Raw genomic sequence first — 23,918 nt, 5'->3', positions numbered from 1 at the left:
TTCCGACATGGGAACAGGCGACATATAACTGGCCATGTGAAAAACACTGACTGAAATTATTTTATTTATATTTCATCAATATAATAACTCCGATTGAAGAATATGTTTTAAACGATATTCAGTCTTACATTCTCTTTAACGATATTTGCAGCACGCATTCTGCCAATGTTATGTCATAACATGAAAAAAGTTTGAATTGTAAATGCAGCGTGCATTGAAAACTACTTTGCTATCGTAACAAAAGTATTCTTAAATTTTCTAATTTTCCGCGAAATTTTCTGAATTTGTTCTTTTATAAGAACCTTCACCTGACAATGACAAACATAACAAAAAAATAATTATCGAAATCAGTCCAGCCCTTTACGCGTGATGCCGTGACCAAGGGGAATAGGGATTCATTTATTTATATATATATAAATGAATTATAATTGAAATAGATTTTTGTAAGCACCTGTAGCCAATACCTCATGATCATACGTCTTGAAACAATCAATTATAATAATAAAAGAAGAATACAAATAACGCTTTTTAACCAGAACAATATACCTTTTAATAGATTTAAAAGCATTTAAATCTATTATTTATGTTTTATTATTTATTATATATGTTTAGTTAAAAATAAAAAAAAAGTTTGGCCGCCATTACGCATATTATGTCTAGGCAAGATGGCGTGTGACGTAGTATGCTTGTAAACAAAAGTAAAAAATGACGTATTAACATTCTTAAATTAGAAATATATATTTCGCATATAGACTGTCTTCGATGTAACTCGAGACATTATTAGGATTGAATATTAGTAGCAAAAAATTATAAGATTATTTAGATACTACGTATTGTGACACGTGACTCAGTTTTGTCACAAACTATAATTTGAAAGAAAACACTTTATAACCGGATTGAAACTATTATTATAAACTTACAATTATTTTACATAATTAAAATTTTCCGACGTTGCGCGTGCTTTACGGCGTGCGTGGTCTCGGTGACAATACATACCTTCAATCCGGTTAAAAAGTGTTTTCTTTCAATGTGTAAAAGCTATGTTAACAAAAGACAAACCTATAATTTCTTTTCATTTTTACTGCGCAAATGACGTTACGTTGGCCACATAAGTAAGTTTCGACGGTTATCTTACCAATTTTTTTTTAATAGGGGTTCATTAATAGCATATGGAAAACTCCAAGGCTCGTTATCCTCGGCGCCATTGTTGCTGCCAGGGCGTCATGCGATTAACGCTGGACTTTTGGCGGGGTCTTTGGGCTGCGGAGGAGCCCTAATAGCGATGCCGGATGCCCCCGGCCTGCCCTTATTGTCTGCGGCCGCTGTATTGAGCGGGATCCAGGGATTGACTCTAACCGCTGCTATCGGAGGTAAGTACACATGGCTCCTATATGTATTATAATTTCAAAATATATTTGTTAGAGATTATGTCATGAACACGATGCCATTAGTTTTATTAGAATGGCAACATCACGAAATCTTACAGTTTGTAAGTTGTCAATGCGTTAAAGTCAATTTGTCAGTAGTGCGTAGAATTGAGTTGAGTTCACACTGCAGTAGCTCTCTGGTCGGCGCCTGCGCCGGACGTGCGCACTGACTGTGTTAAAATTTGTTTTCTTTTCTGCGATTTTTGTTGGACAAATTAGACCTTCTAAAACCTGAACTATATATCATGTTCGTAGCTGTGTTAAGTGTGACCTCGTAACCATGGCAACTATGCCTATGACTATGCTTTAGTACACGCTTTATAAGTCTTTACATGAGCCTATATAATATAATTACTAAGAACTACACAATCGGCTTGTTATTTTCGCCTGACTTAATTTGCTGTTCATGAAATTATGTTGTATTTTACTTAATTTATTAATTTTTGCGATATTAAATTATACATTCCTGCTGAAGCATGTGCAAGAAATCCCAATATGTAAAGAAAATAACTGATTTTCTAAAAAGTTCGGTACGTATGATGCCGTCAGTCGAGCTTATTACGGGCTAGGACAATAAAGCGACTAAAGAACGTTAACAATTCCGCAATTACGGCAACATACAAAAGTACTTTTTATTATTTAATTGTCGTTATTAAGGATGGGTGTAATGCTATGTCAGTATCATTGTACGGAAGACGAGCGAAACCAACCAAAGCCGTGTATTTTCGACGTTTTATGGGTACACTTGTTAGCGGTAGTTGATCTAGTTCTTAGGGTAGGAAATTAAACACTTCAATGATGATTTAATTCAATATAATTTACTTCACTGATTTTACGTGAACTGTATAACTTCAAACTTGTACCAAGAAAAAGCCCGTGCGCATGTGTCACAACTTCTTTTATAATCGCAACTCCCTCCTCCGACTCGACCATCCCACTTCGGGAAGATGGTCGTGTGAATTCGTAGCAACTCGTTAACAACCGAACGAGTCAAATGAATAACTATTGCACATTCGCACTTGTAGAAAGATTCTTAAGAATATGTTTCATAAAAATGTTAAGAATTTAATTAAATAAATATTAGAAGCTAACACACTGTATACTGAAATCATTCGGCAGGCTCTAATAAGTTTTTTTTAGGTGCCGATATGCCAGTAGTAATAACAGTGCTAAACAGTTATTCTGGCTGGGCCCTGTGTGCTGAAGGCTTTATGCTGAATAATTCTCTGATGACGATCGTTGGTGCACTCATAGGCAGCTCGGGAGCTATACTTTCATATATTATGTGCAAGGTCAGTAACAGTCTATTTATTTTTATGTTTATTTTATGTAATAGCAGGCAAACGGGCAAGAGGCTCACCTGATGTGAAGCGATACCGCCGCCCATGGACACTCACATTGCCAGAAGGCTCGCAAGTGCGTTGCCGGCCTTTCAAGAATTGGTACGCACTTTTGAAGGACCCTAAGTCTAATTGGTTCGGAAATACTTCAGTGGGCAGCTGGCTCCACATAGTGGTGGTGCGTGGCAAAAACTGCCAAAACGCTCAGTTGTGGAACTACGGACGTCGAGGTGATACGGATGGTGTTTTGTATTCTGCCTTGACGTCCGATAATGAAACTCAGCTGCGGGTATTGTCATGTAACGAAGTGTTAATAAATGAATAAATAATTCTTCAAGAGTCAGAGGGCTGATCATTCCTATTAAAAAAAGAATTAACTGAAAAGTATTACGAGAAATCTTTAGCTGGTTATATTTTAGGCAATGAATCGTTCCCTGCCGAATGTGATTCTTGGTGGTTATGGTGTCACTACTGGTGGGTCTGCCCGTCCCGCTGGAGCTGCGCATACCGAGATGAATGTTGATACTGTTGCCGATTTGATTCATCGTGCTTCCAATATTATTATTACTCCAGGTAAGAAATTTTCCACAGCTTGTTACTACCTTTTTGTTTAATTTTGTTTATGTTTTTAAATCTCTTTTTAATCAGCAGCAAGAAAGCGTCTGGAGTTTTCACTGATTTCGGTCCAGCGCGTCTCTGGATGTTTATTTTTTTTATTAAAAACCCATTTTTTTATATTACCTTTATAATTTGTAAATATATTGAACTTTGAACAGAATTGTAGTCTATGTAATAGTGCTAAATTAATTAATACTTAAGTGTATTAAAGTTTTTTAGTTCATAATGTCTATTTCCTTCACAACTTTTGGTCCTTCGAGCCGGAGATTCTCAACAAGAACTTTTTAAGTTAAGTTTTATTATTTATTTTTAGGTTACGGACTGTGTGTCGCCAAGGCGCAATATCCAATCGCGGAGCTGGTTAACATTTTAAAAGATATCGGCAAGAAAGTTCGTTTCGCCATTCATCCCGTAGCAGGTAATTTCTATAATACGTAATAATAATAACTCAGTACAGGTGCTGTTCAGCAATTGTATTCATTACTGTAAGTGGCCATATCAAAGTTTTTAATCCTTACACGTTCTAACGCATCCGGATGATCCAATCATTATAGCTAATAAAATATTAAATCCCGCACGCGCGGCAACGCCAGACAGAGCTTTTAAAAGCTAGGTTCCTTATAATAGGTACTTCCCTCACTCCAGTTGTCCAATCACTGGTCGCAGGGAAAAGCCCATTTCAGCCGTGTTACGATAGCCAAAACAGCCCGAGCTGAGCTGTCGAAGTCAACAGCGAGACGTCATTAAAAAAAACTTACGTTGAATGTTTTCTGTAGAAGTTTTCAACGTTTTGCTCTTAGTGTGATTTATCTAAACTTATTATATCCTCTCTTTGATAAATAGTAGTTTAAAAAGTGCGTGGTGTGTGAATCCGGTCGTTAGGTTAGTTTCGTACAAGAAGAATTTCTTACAAGATATAACTTCTAAGTTCCTGCTAGGTTTAAGGAAACTACTGTAGGTATTTATATCGAAGTCCTATATCTAACATAAAATATATAAAAACTAACAATTACCTTAAAAATATATCCAAAGATGGAACACATAATATATACAAAAAAGGTTGAAACATTTACAAAAGGGAAAAAAATATTTATATTTAACTGAGCAATGCCTAATTTGGCTGTGATTTGTGTTAGTGTAAATGTGTATGCACGTGAAGGTGTGTGTGTGGGGTATAAAAATATAGCCAAAGACGGAATACATAATAAATACAAAAAGGTTGAAACATTTAAAAAAGGGGAAAAAATTATTTACATTTAACTGAGTAATGCCTAATTTGGCTGTGATCTGTGTTAGTGTAAAAGTGTGTACGTACGTGAAGGTGTGTGTGTGTGGGGTATGCTTATAGTGCAGTTAATTTGCACTATGGATACTTAATAATCCTTTTAAGCATAAGAACTTGAACATAAAAACCCTCGAACCGGCTACTGCAAGTAATTAAAATCCCTTTTCCCTTGTGTATATGCAGAGAGCACGGATTTCCACTTGCCATGGTCGTTCCTTCTCTTGCTTCATCAAATGCTTACTAGGGCTCTTCTCTAGTACCTCCTGGACTTTTTCCAGGTACTACAAGGCCCACCCAGCCCGGCCTCCCTTTTAAGATTTTAAGATAACATCGTAAATATATTTCCAGGACGGATGCCGGGACAACTGAACGTTTTATTGGCGGAGGCTGGAGTTCCATATGACGACGTGTTTGAGATGGAGGAGATTAACGAAGAGTTCCCTGAGACTGATTTAGTTCTTGTTATAGGTAAACACTAATCTAATTTTTATTAACATGTAAAAAAATCACTGGCGCCAAAACCGCCAACCTTTTTAGGGCTGGGCCTCAGATTTCTGTATCTGTGTCATGATAATTTTTCAATCTAATAGGCAAGGTGATCTAAAGGAAGCCGGTTTCCTCACGATGTTTTCCTTCACTGTTCGAGCTAATGTTAAATTAACACATAGACAGAAAGTCCATTGGTGAACCGCATTGAGCCTTCGACCTCAAGGACGAGGGTCGCACGCTGAGGCAACTAGCCAGCTCTGCTTTTACATATTATGTAATAACTTAAAATTTTCATATTTACATGTCAAATCAAAACATAATCTTGCTTTTTCCGTGCGTATGTGTGCGTGCACGCAGGCAACCTGGCAGTAGTGGGTGCGCCAGTGCGCTGTGTGATTTATTGTTGAATGCTCATACGCTAAACTTTTTACATACTATTTTTATCAATTAAAAACTTCCGAACCAATTAGCGTAATTAATTTTCGAAAGCGTACCGATTCTTAATGCAACGCGCTTGCGAGCGCGTTGTAGTGTAATGCCCGTTCGAGAACGTCAATAATTCCGTATGACGTTTGACATATTTGACAGCGCTAGACCGAGGTTGTGATTTGAGATTATAATATAGAGATGAGTGCCCATGGGCGACATCATTGAATATCAGGACGTCAGCCCGTTTGACCACTCTTCTATAAATACTAACATCGTATTGTCTTTTGTTAAAATAGCTTTTACACATTAAGAAAAACACTTTTTGAACGGATTAAAGCTATGTATTATTATTAAAAACTTATAATTATTTACATAATTCTCATTTTTTTTTCTTCGATGTTTCGCGTGCTTTTCAGCGTGTGTGGTCACGGTGACCGAAGACAAAAGGTGTTAAAAGTATCACAGCTGCAGAGAATGTTGTGTTATCTGTATTTATGTTATTGAATTATGTAAATAATTATAAGTTTTTAATAATAATACATAGCTTTAATCCGTTCAAAAAGTGTTTTTCTTAATACCCACATCGTCAAACATGTTAGCTATTTATATCTCAATATCTCTCAAACTATTAAATCCTGATTATTTTTTTTTTAAATACAACTTTCATCAAATTTAAGGTATGAAACTGGTTTTAATAAAAATAATCTCATTAAAGCTTTGTTACAAGGAAATTACAAAAGTATTTAAGAGAAATGTCATCAATTCGTATTTGCAGGTGCCAATGATACAGTGAACAGTGCAGCTGAAGATGACCCGAACTCACCAATCGCAGGAATGCCAGTTCTTAAAGTGTGGAAAGCAAATCAGGTAAAATAAAAGAATTGTTTAAAATATACACTTTTATATCAGTTTTAGGGTCATACCTCACCAAGATGTCATGGCGACGTTACCATGACTAGGTCTGCCGTCCCTGCACCCCCAAATCGCGTCATTAATGCATCCAGTTCTGTCTCGACTGTCAGAAATCGGCGTGAAAATGACTGCAATGTTATTATATTATGTTACCAGCGTCGCAAAAAGATGAAACGAAAAAAGCCTAAAATATGGGTATCGAATTGAAGAGAAAGCTGTATTTTTCTCAAACTCTATGAAGATTTGAGAAAATAGACTGAAAGACGTTCAATTATCTGAAGATGTCACTAATCGCATTGGATGAATGAGTTTATGTCGGCAAAGCGGCAACTGCTTGGCGAGTGAGTGAGTGACAAACACACAAACATATGCAAACAACTGGCGACGTCGCCAAGTAGTCAGCGTTTTTTTTTTTTAAGTTTTTCTCTTAATAATTCCCTATGCCCTGCTAGCTCAGTCGGTAGAGCTTAATCTCAGTCGTTGGGTACCATGTTATGGGTTTTTAACACTAAAGGAAGAAAACATTACAGCTATCACAACAGAATAAAACCAAATATTAAAATAATAATTAGAAAAAACATACCCCTCAACACAGTTATTTCCGAAATAATTCAAAATTGTACATAACACCAGATACAATTTATGTCTTTAAAGTGTCGAAAACACGGCAATCACCGACCGTGCCTCGCGTTTTCTCCCTACCCTCATCCTATTATAAAAGGATTGCCTGGAAGAGATCGCTTGTTAGCGTTGCATCCATTATAATTTTTATATATATACTAGCTGCCCCCGCGAACTTCGTTTCTCCTTAATGTGGTTTTAGTTAGCCTTAATACCGTGACAAGAAAGAGTAATTTCACTGTATTATCGTCACTATAATTTGAATTTGATTTACACTTCGGTCTAAGTAAAACGTGGTTGGCTAAGCTAACACCAAAAATTAAAAAAGTAGAAATAATTGAATTTCACGGTATTTCGTTTACTACAAAATAAATTTGATTTATACTTTAGCCTCAATAACACGTGGTAATCATGATATTGAATTGTAGCTTATATGACACGTTTGTCGGTTTACCATAGCAGTGCCATCTATTGATTACTTACTCAATCCACTCGAAAAGAATCGACATCTGTTAGAATCTTTTGGAGTTAACAGATAATTGTGACTGTCAATTAATTATAGACAAATAATTTGCAATAAAATAAAATTGCGACTATAATTAAAGATCTAAGCTGGTGTGCCAATATAATTTAAAATCGGTTAAGTAGTTCAGGAGTCTATCGCGGACAAACATCGTGACAGGAGATTTATATATATTTTTTTTAGGTTGTGGTCATGAAGAGATCTATGGGTGTCGGTTATGCTGCTGTAGATAATCCAATATTCTACAATCCGAACACAGCTATGTTACTAGGAGACGCGAAGAAGACGTGTGACGCACTTTTGGATAAAATAAAGCATTTGACTGGATAAACTCGACTCCAAATTTTCCCACTTCAAAGAAATATATATATTTTTTAGCTCAATGCTTTAATAAGTAAATCAGGGAAACAATATATATCGAAAAAATTTAAATTTATTTAGCAAATACAGCCAAAATTTATTATAACGACATCGAAGGAACTCCTTATATATGGTCGTAAAAACCGATAACGTTGTTAAGTATTCATGTATTTATTTGCATTCCATAACGTTACAAAAGATGTTTAAGAGGCTTAAAGCTAGGTACAATATTATGGACCCTGTTAGGGCACAGCAAAAGAAGGCATTACAAAACCTATATAACATAACTAATAGCAACAAAATAGCACATAAAACTTCACACTCCAGGCTAGTACCAATTAAATAGAATAACATTTTTTTTTATTTATTTAATTTTGAGTACCTAATACATAGAATTCGGGGACCTTTGATTTTGGTCATTAAAACCGGTATGTTGTTCTAAACGATGTCGTAAACTGTTTTGGCTGTTTTTTTTTAAATTTGTAAGTTAAAAAGTTTGTTTTTTGAAACATTGATTGATATTTTCTATAAAAAAATTGGAATTGTAAAAACCCGCAAATGGATTGAACTTTTATTAAAAAATGCACAGATGAATAATTCCAATTATAACTATTTTTTTCTCACAGTTGGAAAAATTATTTTATATTTATGAAAATCATACAAAATGTATAAATTTTATGTTTATTTCAAGGCGGTATTTTATAAAATTTTTAGACTGTATTTTTAGGTTCTCAATATATAAAATTATAAAAAATCAAATTGGACTGAAAGAAATTAAGTAGTTACATATTTTATTAGTAAAGCTAGATTTTATTTTAATATGGAATTTTTTTTATATTTTCAAATAAACATTTTTAATATTTACATAAGGAAAAGTGGAAATTTTGTATTTGCAATAATATTTTATATTTATAAGAAAATATTTTTTTAAAGTTTTTAGTATATTTTCTTTGTAAAATAGCAAAACTATTATTTTTAAATATCCTTTATATACTAGAAAACAATTTTGACTTAATATTACTAATCTATCAGATTTAAAATAAAGAAAGGTGGACAATATTTATAAAGTTAAATTCAACTAGAAATAAAAAATATGCATAAATATTTTTATATTAGAAAAAATAGAACATAGCAAAATATACAACATAAATGTACTTTTGTTTCAATCGCTACACATATATTGAAGAATGTTTCTATAGCAATAGTCTTATAGACATAAGCAGATTTTTTTCAACAACCAGTTTATAAAGTGTATTTATTATGTTTATATTGGAAATTTGAAATGTAAAGACTGAAAAAAATAATTAATTGTACGGGGGGAAAATAATTAATAAATATCTTAATTAAATAAGGATAGTAATGTCATTTGTCATCTGCGAATGTCAAATGTAGTTTGAAAAAAAAATTATGTTTGGTTGGTTTGTTTTATTGGGCTTTACCGAGTCATTTACTTTTAAAAAATGCCATCTCATGAATTCATATGGCACAAATCAATCCTTATCTTATTTGAAACACAATTTATGTCTTTTTTGTTAGAATATAGCCACTATTTTACAGGACGAGACATTTAAGTCTAGAAAAGTAGGAAAGAAAGAACCGCTAATGAAATTTTTTTTTTTACAATTTACACATTCCATTAAATTAATGAGATAATTCAAATCAATGCATGAGATTTTGTAGCAATATTCTAAAATCATTATAAGCTTTTATTAATTTTTATTATGTATGTGTTACTTATGAAATAAATGTATAAGAAATTGCCTTTTTTGATTACCCATATAACCGCAGGTATTATTTTTCATTGCCTACCAATCCAAAACAATTGTTACTCAAGGAACCGAATCCTGAATTAGTTGTAGTGCTTTTAGTGTTAGAAAATCTTTAGAGCAAAATATTTTTTATTCAATGTTAATCCATATTTTACTTTACAATGTGCTGAAAATAATAAATTTGAAATTTTCAGTTGGAAGGATGCCAACTCAGCTTTTAAATCTAGATGAATTCTACAATATGGTGATTTTGGTTTAAATAATTTTCTTTAGGTATATAACATAATAATAATGTTCTTTTTGATCATTTTTCTTGTGCCTCGTAATTAACTACTACTTATATATATTAATTGTGAGTCAATTAACCTTTGGCAGAGCATTTACATGTCTGTTTATACATATTGTTACGAGCTAGGTGATTGGATAGAAAAGCCTTAGATTTCTTCAAGGGTTTATTTCTTGGTAATTAATGAGGAATTTATGAGTACAAACTTCACACAGTACTTTATCACTCGTATTTACTTAATTGCTTCAGTGTTTCTCTCTTGATATCGCATTCAAAACTAAAGTTACTAGTCTGATTACTCCTACATCCTCCCTCGCGAGGGGCATGATTTGTCCTGTTCGGTGGTGGGTCCCTCCAGGTGGTGTGGTGGTTCGCGTCCTGCTGGTACGGGGGCGGGCAGACAGCCCTTGATGGGGGCTGCAGCACGCGGGGAGACGCGGTCTCTACTCGCTGCGCGCACTTCTAATACTATTACTAGTCGCGTTTCGGCTCGCTTATATATCCCTGGGAATAATATTGTATAATTTCAATTTACAATTTTCTAATATGTGATTGACCCTCTCCTGAAACGGTCAGAAATCATATTTCAGCCTGCTGAAAAGTTCTCTCAAGTAGTGGAAAAATCTAGAAACATTGCAGTCGACCCGTCTTCGTAACAATATTATTTTTTATATTTTTTCGTTGGATTTTATTTAATTTTAGTTATATTTGCATATTAGGGTTGCCTGGAAGAAATCGCTTGTTAGCGATAAGGCCGCCTGCCTAATAACTTATGTAACCTTATGTTTTTTTTATATGTATATGACGGCGCCACTATCAATGTTTTGTAAAACAACGTGCAACGGGCGATTAGTCGAACGATCGTACGATGTGTCACTCGATCTTTTTTTTTTTTTTTTTTTTTTTTTTTTGAATGGAATCTCGCTGTTGGCCTTAAGGGCCTTTACAGCTCAGCTCGGGCTGTTTTGGCGAGCGTAGCTCGGCCAGAATGGCGTTTTATCCCGCGGCTAGCGCAAGGGCGTCTCCTGTGAGACTCGAACCTCGGCTTGGGCCGTCGCGGGGCGGTCAATCGCCTGAAGGGCAGGACGGAAGCTCACTGTAGTGAGCGAAGTGCGAAGTAAAGGACCTCGCCTTCCCCGGTGAAGGCGGTTTTTTACCCTAATCTGAGATTGGCTATTTTTATTATTGGCCGCGCGGGCGGCATTTAATTTATTGTTTGCTACAGTAATTGGATCGTCCGGATCCGTTAGTATGTGTCGAGGCCTCCTGCGAGCCTTTTTTGTCGGGAAGGGGTAATAGTTGATGCTATTACGCACCAGCGGATTGGGATGGTGTTTAGCCTTGTCAAAGTGGCGTGTGGACGCCAACTTCATCCATTGGGCTATGGTAGGGAGCTCCAGGTCGTGGTGGAGATCGACGTTTCTCACATAGAAGGGCGCACCGGTCGCGATTCTCATGAATCGCGACTGAAGCACCTGTAGTCGGTGTATATAGGAGGGGGCACAATGCGCAAAGACTACGCTAGCGTATGTCATGCACGGTCGGATGCAGGCCTTGTACAGGGTGACCTTGTGTCTTAGAGACATTTGACTCCTTTTATTTAGGAGGAAATGAAGGCGAGAGAGGACAAAATGGGCCTTCTTGCGAACGGCGGCTATGTGCTTTCGGAAAGACATGCCGCTATCGAGCGTGACTCCTAGATATTTAACGGACTTTTGCCATGGAATGGCTTGCCCGTATAGGGTTACCTCTGTCTTGAGGTGAAATTTATCCCTAGCGATAGCACCGGGGTTGCCCCTGGCAAAGAGAACTGCTACGCTTTTCTCGATCCCAACTACAGAACCTATATAAAGCAGCGCACAACTCAGGCTCGCCCCTTCTGTTGCGGCATGTCTTTCCGTAAGCACATAGCCGCCGTTCGCAAGAAGGCCTATTTTGTCCTCTCTCGCCTCCATTTCCTCCTAAATAAAAGGAGTCACATGTCTCTCAGACACAAGGTGACCCTGTACAAGGCCTGCATCCGACCGTGCATGACATACGCTAGCGTAGTCTCTGCGCATTGTGCCCCCTCCCATATTCACCGGCTACAGGTGCTTCAGTCGCGATTCATGAGAATCGCGACCGGTGCGCCCTTCTATGTGAGAAGCGTCGATCTCCACCACGACCTGGAGCTCCCTACCATAGCCCAATGGATGAAGTTGGCGTTCGCACGCCGCTTTGACAAGGCTAAACACCATCCCAATCCGCTGGTGCGTAATAGCATCAACTATTACTCCTTCCCGACAAAAAGGGCTCGGAGGAGGCCCCGACACATTCTAACGGATCCGGACGATCCAATTACTGTAGCAAACGATAAATCAAAAGCCACACGCGCGGCCAATAATAATAAAAATAAAAATACACAGATTAGGGTTAAAAAACCGCCTTCACCGGGGAAGGCGAGGACCTTTACTTCGTACTTCGCTCACTCCAGTGAGCTTCAGGCGATTGACCACCCCGCGACGGCCCAAGCCGAGGTTCGAGTCTCACAGGAGACGCCCTTGCGCTAGCCGCGGGATAAAAACGCCATTCTGGCCGAGTTACGCTCGCCAAAACAGCCCGAGCTGAGCTGTAAAGGCCAACAGCGAGATTCCATTGTCAAAAAAAAAACTCAGGCAGTCGTTCATCGACCGTTGCCCGGTGCACACGTTACGTAATTACCGAGTAGCCTTTGAAATCTTTACTTTAGTGATTGGGAGAAAACTTTGTGGTTGTTATCTTAACAATGTCGGGGCCTGACGCTACATATATTATGGTAAAAATAAACGTATTAATAAATAGTATTTAAGGGCGGTTCCAGAACAGAATCAACAGATATAGAGGGACCTGGATTGGAATCGCTTTATCTCAAATTCTTACCGTTCCAATTCAAAAAATATCCAAAAATTTGCATACAGCTTTGGACTTTGAATACGAAGCGGATTTTTTTCTGTGTAAATTAATTGATTCTGGACAAAAATTTATACTTGAAAAATTTACAGACGTGTGTATATCCATTAAATTCTTTAATTCTTCAAAAGCTTTAATTACAGAAGCTTGAAGAAAATAGTGCAAAAACGACCCAGAGAAATGATTTACCTAATGTTTTCGGCACTTTTTTACAAAACAATGACAAATTCAGTTATTAATAATTTTTTTCTTAATTCTTCGTCTCATAGGGTAGGGCGTCTTCAAATTTGCCGCACTGCGGTCGCTAAGTTTGAGAATCGTAGCGTAGTACATATTTCCACGATGGACTCTGACGAAGAAACACTGTTCTATCTTCTTTCATAATAAATAATAATATTAAGATATAATAATATGTTTATGTACATATTTTATTTTTAACTAGCTTATCACTTTGTTTTCTTTCAATGTCTTTGTTTATTTTTTTTCGCGTGTAGTTTCCCAACCTTTACGAAGTAAAGGTGACAACTTTAGAACTTTTAATCTCATAGAACCATGGTTTACTGGGGATCCTGGGTTGAATTTCAGCATAATGTTTGCCTTTGAACTTCGCTGCTTCTCAACCAAACCTTTACTTGTAACTGGCATAAAGTCAAACTATTGCCATAATATTAAGACACTGTTAGTGTTACTATTAAACGAAAAAGAATTCATTTTGTTAGCCCAGAAGGAGAATTGTCATGTCAAGTAATGAAAAGAATGAATGAATGCAATAAAATAATTGTGTTAAAAATATACTTATTTTTTCTCTTTATGAATTCTCAATAATTTTATTGCATATTTCTTCTCAAGCCTTTTCTTCAATTTTATTGCTATACTTGTCGGACCTCGAATCTCATATCGCAGGACGGCTCTCAACCGCATCGATAAATTCTTCAACCTGATTTTCGATCATGTTCATGTTACAAGTATTGTACAAAAAAATACGTGCGCGATCACTAATCGATGGATGAACTGATGCGAGCCCAGGCCGCAGGGCGGGTATAGCGCTGCAATCGCGCGTTGTTTATTTACAAAATAGCGCGGCCGCAGCGCTGAAACCGCACTGTCGCCGCGCAGCACGTTGCCACAAATTTGAAGGCGCACTTATAATTATTGAACAATGGCTTCAACCGGAATATCATAAAACAAAAATTAAAAAATGAGATTGTTATATGGCGATGTAAAGTGTCATACGTCAAATCAAAGTACGGAATCTGTTAACCGCTATTGAGATTTTGTGAGTAAAAAATGCTCGTAGAGCTTGTTCATGGCATCGATTTCTAGTTTAGTGAGGTTATAGTTTATTATTTACGATTGATTTTTGTTCATGACATATGATCCTATCTTAAGAACGCGATGTATAACAATATATTGTCATACAAATAATTAATATAATTCATGTTCATTAATACTTAAAACTATTTTAAGCATCAATGAAATCACTTAATCCAATTTCTCCAATATTGTCCATAACAAATTTTTATTTCACTATTTGCCATGAGATTCCGAGATAGAACAATACTATGCACAATTGCAATACGTAAGTCTGACAATTGTTAACTTGACAGTGACATATTCACCAAAAATTTATTTTATTTTAAATTTTCACATCTGGCTCAGCCGTGTCAAGCTCAAGTGTTGTTTAGCACTTGTTTATTGTATTTTTTACAAATCAAGCAAAGAGGTTGTATATATTTGTACACATTAAAACCAGCCGGAATAATCAGCAGATGAATCTTCTAAACAAATAGTGCGAGTATGGTAAGTTTGATTTCAAGTTTAAAAATAAAACCTATAAATAAAAATGACACACAGCAATTTTAGTCTTCTCCAATTAGTCCGTAAAAATTCCCTAGTTTCAAAATTTGAGAGTGAATTTTTGTCATTTTAAATAAAGCGTACAAAACATATTAGTCATGTCTTAGCTATTCGTTCTTATTAGGATTAAGGAATTTCCTGATACTAAGATAAAGTAATCTTATTGAATATTTAAGTAAAGATATATATATTCCGGAATATAAACAATCTATTAGGTTTTAATTTAAAAAAAAATCGAGTAAATTTCCAATATGTAAATGTCATGGATATTAAAATGTAAGAAATACAATAATTTACAGGTAAAATATAAAAAATTATACCAGTTTTAAAGTTAAAAATATTATCATTGTGTGGAGAACAATGTGTATGGATTAAAAAAGTAAGTGTATGAATCATGTGTGTTTTATTACAAATATTGGGTTATGTTTGCTTGTAGTTTTGATATTTTGCGACTTTTTGTTGACATTCCAATATTCAAATGAATCATCATTTATATTAGGAAAGTGTGATTGACATTACATTCAATATTTATAAATGAAAAATTTAGATGTCTTATAAGAAGTTTAGTTAAGGGAAAATTTTATGTTTATAATTTTTTTAGGCAAACAATATGTCTGAAAATAGCAAGTTTGCTCTGCCTGTGAGCAATGATGGCGATACCAACGTCTTGTCTATGATCTACAGATTCTTTAAAAAGGTAAGTTTTTAATATACACTGAGCTTATTGCAGTTTACTTTGGGAATTTTCCATTTCAACATCAATAAGCTTGAAATATATTGTGTAAATTATGTTGGGCATAATTTAGTTATAGCTAAATAAAAACAAAGAATCAATAAAAATTTGATAAGATTGCATTTCCCCCCCACAACATTACCCTTGGTCAATTGTTTCATATGCAGTATCTACATTAATATAATAAAGAACATAAATTTCGTCTTTGTAATGGTTAAACTACAACTGATCCGATTTATAAAATTATTTCACTGTTATCCGCAAGTATTTATTCTAAATTAACCTACACCAAAGTAATCATATTGGATTTGACATCCGGGACTCATAGCTCGCGTTAGTATTGTGTGTGTGTATTATTCTGTGGGTGCAATAAAGTGTAGATAATTATATTTTTCATATTAGCATTCTATCAAGGTAGGCGCGCGCACTTATTTACCATATACATGAATACATTCAGGCAACACCCAAGCAATGCAATGATGTCAGACATTTTGAATACATATAACACATTATCGTCCTTATTTGAACCTATTAAGGCTTACATTTCCGTACATGGCTCTTTGAGTCACCAACCTTGGATTGGTTCTTACCAATGCTTAAAGTAACCTTGACTTACCGTTAACTGTATGAGATAATTTGTTAGAACCCAATTTGAAATTAGAACAGTTATAAAAGGTGTTTTTTACGCTATTAGTGACAGATTTTTTTAGTTGGCGTTTTATTGTGACATGTCACTATAGTTGAAAAAAAATATTATTCACGCATTTTTTTGTATTAATAGTTTTTGATAAATAAAAAAACACGTATTTACACGTTTTTTGTGTTAATAATTTTTCAGTAATGAAAACAAATATTACGCATTTTTTAAATAGATCTAAAACCTTAATTTAAGGCTAATTGTACCCCGGGGTGTTACACATTTCCGCTGTGGAGAATCCCCATCCATCCGTCCATCATCAGAACATTTGGAATTCGGTGGTGGACGCACCTTTCGTAGTCTGGTAGTCTGCGCTGAAAACCTTAAACCAATTCAACTTAGGATCTTTCAAGAAAACCTTCTTAGAGTACCAATTCTTAAAAGGCCGACAACGCACTCGCGAGAGAGAGTCTAAGGGCGGCGGTATCACTTTACAGTATCGTGAGCCTCCTGTCCGTTAAATAAAAAAAAGCTTTTGCGAATAATACACTTATGACTGACACAAGAACCACTCATTACAACTTAGACCATTCAGATTCGCTTAGGACTAAGATTATTATTATTATTTGTTCAGATAAAGTAATCTATCATTATCTTTGTATAAACATACAGTCCTATATGACATTTTCATTTCATAGGTAAAAATATTGTTTAAATTAAATATAATAAATTTTAAATTAAATGCTAATTTTCCCATGGAACATAACCACATTAAGGAAACAATTATATCTAATCAATTTTATTTCCTTATGCTATTTATATTATATACCTATATATAGCTAAATAATTTAGTGACTGAAATTTTAAGTATAGTTAATCATTACGATTTGAAACGGTTAATCTTGAGTCACCAGAGTTTTAGGCTGATGTTCTCATACGTCCAAAATACAAGACGTGTATGCCGCTCACCACCACTACCAGATACCTAGATTTAGGGCCCTCCAAGAGAGTACGTAGTCCATATTACTTAAGATCAGATAAGCCTCCCCTCATTGTACCACCCACCCCCCCTATATTGTGAAGAGAAACAAGATTTAACTCGAACTGTGACTCCTCAAAACATTTTTGAAGCTTCCCTAAGATGGAACAAATCGTTGACCCTTGGTTGATATGAATAGTAATTAGAGGTTGGTATACCAGCTCTGTAGAGACAGTTAGAGAGCACCGGCCACAATGTTGACGGATACGAAATTCCTGTATGCTAAAAAAATATTTTGACATGTCTCGTATTTCACGTCAAGTACTGAACGGAAGAGACTAGCCAACGCACATGGAATTCTAGTACACTCTCGTGTAACATAATAAAAAAAAATATATTTTCTACATCCTATTATTAATTCAGTAGTTAATAGGGTCCAAGGCTCAAAAGAAATGTATTAGAGCAATTTGTGGACCAAACTGTCTTGATAGTTGCGTACCTTTATTTAAGAAGCTCAAAACTTTGTCTCTTTTCGGTATTTATATTTTATAAATGCGCAATTCGTGCACAGAAACATACATATTTTTAAGTCGAAGTAAGAAGTAGATATGGGGAGAAATTGGCTGTGCCAAAAATCAATCTGGAACTGTTTTTAGGAACTTTTGTATGGCAATTAAGGTTTAGAATAATTTACCCAAAGAATTAATAGATCTTCCGACTAGAGTCTTTAAAAATCGACTTGGTGTATCACTTATGGAAGAAATATATTACTCAATAAATGATTATTTCCGTGAAAACACTGCATATGTACATATGTACGATACAAATAATATAGGAATTGACAAATTCATATGAATAATAATGTAAAACGTAAAACCTCCTTTAAAGACAAATTTGCGCGCCATTGTGTGTGGCAGAATATGCGAACTTACTATTGTACTACCTTTTTGTACCATATTCTTGTAATAAATTATGATTATTATTAAAATCTAATAAAGATTTTCCTTTTGTACCGTATCATAGCGAACTCTGTTGGCTTAGTACTTGAACGGGTATGTGTAAAGTTAAATATCTTCATAGTGTTACGATAATGTAATACAGATTAGGGCTGTTTATTTATTAAAGTACATTGTGTATTTTGCATTTTCTATAGTACATTTTACAATATATATATTCTAAAATACATGACAATTGCGGCGAACATAAATTTCACAAAAAAATAATTAAAAATTAAACTTTCAACTACATAATACTAATAATAATAAAAAATTAATAAAAAGACAATTAAAACAAATTTTAGAAGTTAGTTCCCTGTGGCAGTATGTTCCTTTAACGCTGGCAGCATTTCCTCGAAAATCACCAGCACTGAGGTCACCGGTACTATTTACCAGGCGCCAACTTAATAAATTTAAAAAAATCTCTTAACTGAATAAGCACTTTTACCACTGTTCTTCAGGTATCAATAGTGGGAGCAGTATACCTAGTCGGTTACATGCAATGGAGTGTGGCATGGCTGATTGGACCAGTTGTTCTCTCAGTATTGAGAGACCAGTGGCGAAGGGAGAATGAATATAGGAGGAACCTCGCGAAAGTCGTTGCTGTTTCATCGGAGAAGGACGTGGTGTTGGCACGGCTTGACGATCTTCCAGCTTGGGTAAGAATGTAGACTGTATGAGAACTCAAATTGTATGTAATTAATTATAGTTATATCAATAAAATTAGCAGAGCAGTGTTGGTATTGCTTCAGCGTGTCCCTGGGTTAATAGATTCGATCCTCGGCTATGCACCAATGGACTCTATGTGCGCAAACATTCGCTCGAAATAGTTAGGAAACCGGCTTGCCTTAAACCAAGTCGACGTCGTGTGTCAGGCATATTAGATTGACAAATCGTCATGTATCAGATACAGAAATCTGAGGCCTAGACCCAAAATGGATTTAGTGACACCACATTTTATCAATTTATATTATTACAACTATACAGCTTGTCTCTCGACAAAGGACTCCTGCAAATGTCGCCATAATCCCTATTCTCAGCCTTGTTATGTCCCTCCAACGCCCCATCTATGTTCTTTTGCTTTTCATTCTATCCCAATGTTTAAAGAACTTTATTTCTCAATACAAAAAATGTATTTTATTTACATGAGAAACTTAATATATACAGGTTCTACTGGGTTCACTCTGACATGTATCTTTAATGCCTTTTGAATTGGTTAAACACGCTAACATTACGAATTTTAGACGATAATTGGTTAAATAGTTGCCCTCATACTTAATAGGCTTCTTCAAACAATTTGTACGCGGCTTCGGCAAAGTAAATTTTTAGTATTTTATAGAAAATTATAATAACTATTGAAATGAGAGTTTAAGAATGTGTTTAAAAGTTCTTATGGGGCCGTTCAAGTATTACGTAAGCAGACATTTTTAGGTTACGCGTCACATTTTTCCGTTACGTGCCTATCATTTTCATGTCCCTACCACGGTTGATTTGAAGAGATTCGAGGCCATTAATAACAAAAATATATACTAACGATAATAATGATAGTAATAATTCTATTACAGTTAATGAAATTCTGTAATAATCTTAGTAGTAATAAGGTAAAATGAAATAATTGTATTATTTGTATTCATGTCTATGATAATAAAAGCCTTTTGTAAAACTTTATTTAATTAATTTCTGTAAAGCAGATAATTTTTCGAAAAATACGGTCATAAAGAAGTTTCACTTCTTACGTGTGTACACTAGTACACGCACACATTTTGGTATTTTATTTATGTACCTTTTCTAGGTCTTCTTTCCGGATGTGGAACGTGCTGAGTGGCTGAACAGGGTAAGATATTTGCAATATTATTCTGCGGTTCTAGGGTTGCCACCCTTACAATTAGTATCAAAGCAAGTTTTAGTTTATATACAAAAAAATATATATTTTTATTCATTATTGTATAAGATTTAGTATCTCAATTGCACAGCTTTACAATCTATATTTAGATTCAAGCGATAATTTCCTTTTAAAGAAAAATTATTTACGACTAAAAAATCACATACGAAATTAAGTATATTTTAAGTACTTCATTGTTCTCATAAAGAGTACAATTACCTGAAATAACGTACAACACGTTATTGATAAGTAGACTAATAGTAAGGAAATCAGCATTTCTAAGAACCCTGTGAAAAAAGTACACTTATGTACATTAAAAAATCCGTCTTCGAGCGGCTTGATCCTTTGGCGATCCTTGAGATGTGGGGTCACTCTGCATCGTCTTTCACATTTAGCATGGAGAGCGTTCAGAGGAGTTGTTCGTATTAATATCTGCAGCTGAGTTTCATCATCGGACGTCGAGGCAGAATACGAAATCCGTAACCGTATCAGCCGTATCAGCTCGACGTTTGTGCAAGGCAATTTTTGCCGCATACTATGTGGAACCAACAAGAAAAAAAAGAGCGTACAAATTCTTACAACGCCGGCAACACACTCGCGAACCCTCTGGCATTGAGTGTCCATTGACTGTGTCACTTAACTTCAGGTTAGCCTCCTGCCTGTTAAGCCATTGTACTAGAAACAAAAAAATTGAGGGAAAGGCTGTTTGCCAATTATTTTCAGATCCTCCTCCAAGTGTGGCCAAATGTGAACCACTACGCGAAAACCATATTAAAGGAGACAATTGAACCTGCCGTCGCTGAAAGCTTGGCCAACTTTAAGCTCAATGGTTTTAAGTTCGAGCGTATGATACTTGGTACTATCGTAAGTACTTTATTAGTTTTTTTTTAATTTGTTCAAGTATTACGTAAGCACTATAGGGTGGGAGGTCTTTGATTCTTTTATTTGGTGACTACCGTCAACATTTACTTTTTTGCATATATTACCCACACATGCTTGGAAACGAAATGCATTTTTGAAGATTGCTACAAAATATTAATACATTTATGTACTATTTGAGAGCTTTGCTTATTTTTTCTAATAAGAGAAGTTTACATTGCAGCAAATCAGCTTACGCAAGGAGTGCATGACCGAATCAACAAAATATAATTCTCGGAAACTATTGGAACTAATTTTTGCAAATCCCATTTTAAAAGTGTTAATTGTCACTGTCTTTCGTTGGCTTCACCGCGACTCATCCTTGAAGTCGTAGGTTCGATCCCCGGCTGTTTACCAATTCACTTTAATATTTAACATTCGCTCGGTGACGGAAAACATCGCGAGGCTTGCTTTGGACCCAAGGTCTTGTGTCAGGCACAGGAGGCTGATCACCTACTTGCCTATTACATTGATTAATCGATGAAACATATACAGAAATCTGAGGCCCACAACTAAAAACCTGTAATTATGTTTTTTGACATTTTCTCATTGCTATGTTAGGTAGTTTAACAAATTAAGAATGTTTATAGTCCGTTAATATTTATTTAAAAAAAACATTTTTCTTCTTAAAGGCACCAAGAGTAGGAGGCGTAAAAGTCTACGATAAAAATCTTTCGAGAAATGAAATTATCATGGATGTGGATTTATTGTGAGTTTTACGATATTTGTCTATTGTTATGTTGATTGCGTTGGTGATAACGTTAATTAAATGTTAACCTGGCTTTATGATTATCGTCGCTGTCTCAGTATTTACGTTATGATGAAAATAGATTAACTGCAACAGGGTAGATATGGAGAAAGAATTTAGTAGATATAGTCCTGCAATTTCTCTGAAGGTAACGCCTTTATTGTTATTGATAAACGCTTGCCAACGCTCGGCACATACATTGGTAAATTAACCACAAAATACAATTTTTAATCCGACAAACACTTATCCTACAAATATTAAACAAAAAAAAAATACTGATTTTAAAAAAAACTAATGGGATAAAACTTAATCTGGATATTGATTAACTTTGACCAAAACCCGTTCTACGGAAAGGTTGGACAAATGGATTAATGGGATGCCTGGAGTATGGAGAGTACACGAAATTAAAAAAAAAAATTAAAGAAAATTAATTTTCTGCGATTCTCCAATGAGAAAATCTTAAAGTGCCTGGTTTCACATGGCAGCCTGGAGAAAAGCAGATGCCACAGTTACCTCTTTTGTAATCTTTCGAGTCGTAACATATGCGTCGTGTAATGCGGCCTCCATACAACTACCATATTCTAGAATGCTCCACACGATTGTATAATAGAATTTTCGTTTTGACGCTTCGAAATACTTTTGTATTTCTCAGGACAAAAACCAATCCTTTCATAACTAAATCAACACATATTTTTTTTAATAAAAAACAATTCTTAACGAAACAGTGTGTAAATTGTCAAAACTTATTGAAGAATAATTATAATATAAATTATATAGAGTTAAAGTATAACGTAACGCAATTTTTTAAGATTTTAGAAGCTCCCTCCACGTTGGGAAACTCGACTGGATAATTAGCGAATTATGGTTTTATAATGCAACGTTGTATGATAATATGGCGAGGAATAGGCATGTTTACGTGTCAGGCACAGAAAAGTAAACCGAAAGTTGATCATCTAGTTGCCATTAAAAACTAGTCTTTATGGTACCTAATTCCTATATGTTCAGTGCTCTGTGGAGCATATCCAAAGGATACTTAACGAATGGTATCTATAAATACGCGTGGAACTAGTATTTTTGTACTTGTACTCCTGAGACTAGGTCTGTCTTGTACCGAGTACGACTCACCTCTATAAGGTCGAGACATTAGGTATATGTACTATGTGCAACCTGGTGTAGTAGTACAATGATTACAATTTCTTTTCAGTTACGCTGGAGATTGCGATATTTCATTCGTCCTTCAAAGAATAAGAGGAGGTATCAAAGATTTGCAGGTAATTAATAGAAATTATGTTATGAATACGAATATAATTCCTTATAAATCTCCTGTCACGATGGACTCCTGAACTACTTAACCGATTTTAAATTAAATTGGCACACTGTGAGCAAACTGGTCCAACTTAAGAGATAGGATAGCTTAGATCTTTAATTATGGTCGCAATTTTATTTTATTGCAAATTATTTGTCTATAATTAATTGACAGTCACAATTATCTGTTAACTCCAAAAGATTCTAACAGATGTCGATACTTTTCGACTGGATTGAGTAAGTAATCTATAGATGGCACGGCTATGATAAACCGACAAACGTGTCACATAAGCTACAATTCAATATCATGATTACCAGGTGTTATTGAGGCTAAAGTATAAATTAAATTTATTTTGTAGTAAACGAAATACCGTGATATTCAATTATTCCTATTTTATTAATTTTTGGTGTTAGCATAGCCAACCACGTGTTACTTAGACCGAAGTGTAAATCAAATTCAAATTATTCTTTCGTGTCACGGTATTAAGTAAGTTTTAATAACCAGTAATGGAAAAAAAACAATTATACACTTTTATGAACGTATTTTGTAAGCGCGTTTAAGTAAATTATTATTAGCGAGTCTCGCCATCTATTGCTAAAAACGCGAACTATTGTGGTTTGATGAGTTTTGCTTTGCAAAATAACATTTACTTAATAATAACAATACAAACAACGTAAGAAAACCGACATGTGAGCAAGATTCGTGAGTGTCATATAAACATATACAATTTTGACATAATATGGGAGTCGAGTCTTCTAAAATTCTTATGTAACATACATAATTTATAATTTAATTTTTTTGTTGTTCACTTACGAAATTGTAATTATAGGTTTTTAGGAAAAAAATTACTAAGAGATTGTTAACATTAAGTAAACT

General features: G+C 34.9%; 2 protein-coding genes across 7 annotated transcripts in view; both read left to right on the top strand.

Annotated features, from left to right (window-relative positions):
- Nucleotides 1-7,980, top strand: part of LOC123717779 (NAD(P) transhydrogenase, mitochondrial-like) — a 36,530-nt gene extending 28,550 nt beyond the window's left edge. For all 4 annotated transcript variants that reach the window (XM_045673961.1, XM_045673962.1, XM_045673964.1 and 1 more), the window contains exons 17-23: nt 1,153-1,370; nt 2,568-2,719; nt 3,187-3,340; nt 3,699-3,803; nt 5,019-5,138; nt 6,364-6,455; nt 7,828-7,980. In XM_045673961.1, coding sequence (XP_045529917.1) covers nt 1,153-1,370; nt 2,568-2,719; nt 3,187-3,340; nt 3,699-3,803; nt 5,019-5,138; nt 6,364-6,455; nt 7,828-7,974 — 988 coding nt within the window. In that variant the 3' untranslated portion in view covers nt 7,975-7,980. The remainder of the gene's footprint in view (nt 1-1,152; nt 1,371-2,567; nt 2,720-3,186; nt 3,341-3,698; nt 3,804-5,018; nt 5,139-6,363; nt 6,456-7,827) is intronic.
- Nucleotides 7,981-14,529: 6,549 nt separating this feature from the next.
- The window catches only part of LOC123717617 (extended synaptotagmin-2-B), a 31,751-nt gene continuing 22,362 nt past the window's right edge, over nt 14,530-23,918 (top strand). The window contains exons 1-8 of one of the 3 annotated variants that reach the window (XM_045673698.1): nt 14,530-14,787; nt 15,144-15,223; nt 15,446-15,541; nt 18,650-18,847; nt 19,981-20,022; nt 20,794-20,934; nt 21,621-21,697; nt 22,941-23,007. In XM_045673698.1, the coding sequence (XP_045529654.1) occupies nt 15,455-15,541; nt 18,650-18,847; nt 19,981-20,022; nt 20,794-20,934; nt 21,621-21,697; nt 22,941-23,007 (612 nt within the window). In that variant the 5' untranslated portion in view covers nt 14,530-14,787; nt 15,144-15,223; nt 15,446-15,454. The remainder of the gene's footprint in view (nt 14,788-15,143; nt 15,224-15,445; nt 15,542-18,649; nt 18,848-19,980; nt 20,023-20,793; nt 20,935-21,620; nt 21,698-22,940; nt 23,008-23,918) is intronic. The other 2 variants (XM_045673696.1, XM_045673697.1) reach the window with 2 other exon arrangements.

The sequence above is a fragment of the Pieris brassicae genome, chromosome 13, assembly GCF_905147105.1.
Source record: "Pieris brassicae chromosome 13, ilPieBrab1.1, whole genome shotgun sequence".
NCBI classification, from domain to species: Eukaryota; Metazoa; Arthropoda; class Insecta; order Lepidoptera; family Pieridae; genus Pieris; species Pieris brassicae.
Note: the sequence above shows the minus strand (reverse complement) of the source record. Positions and strands in the feature narration are given on the sequence as shown.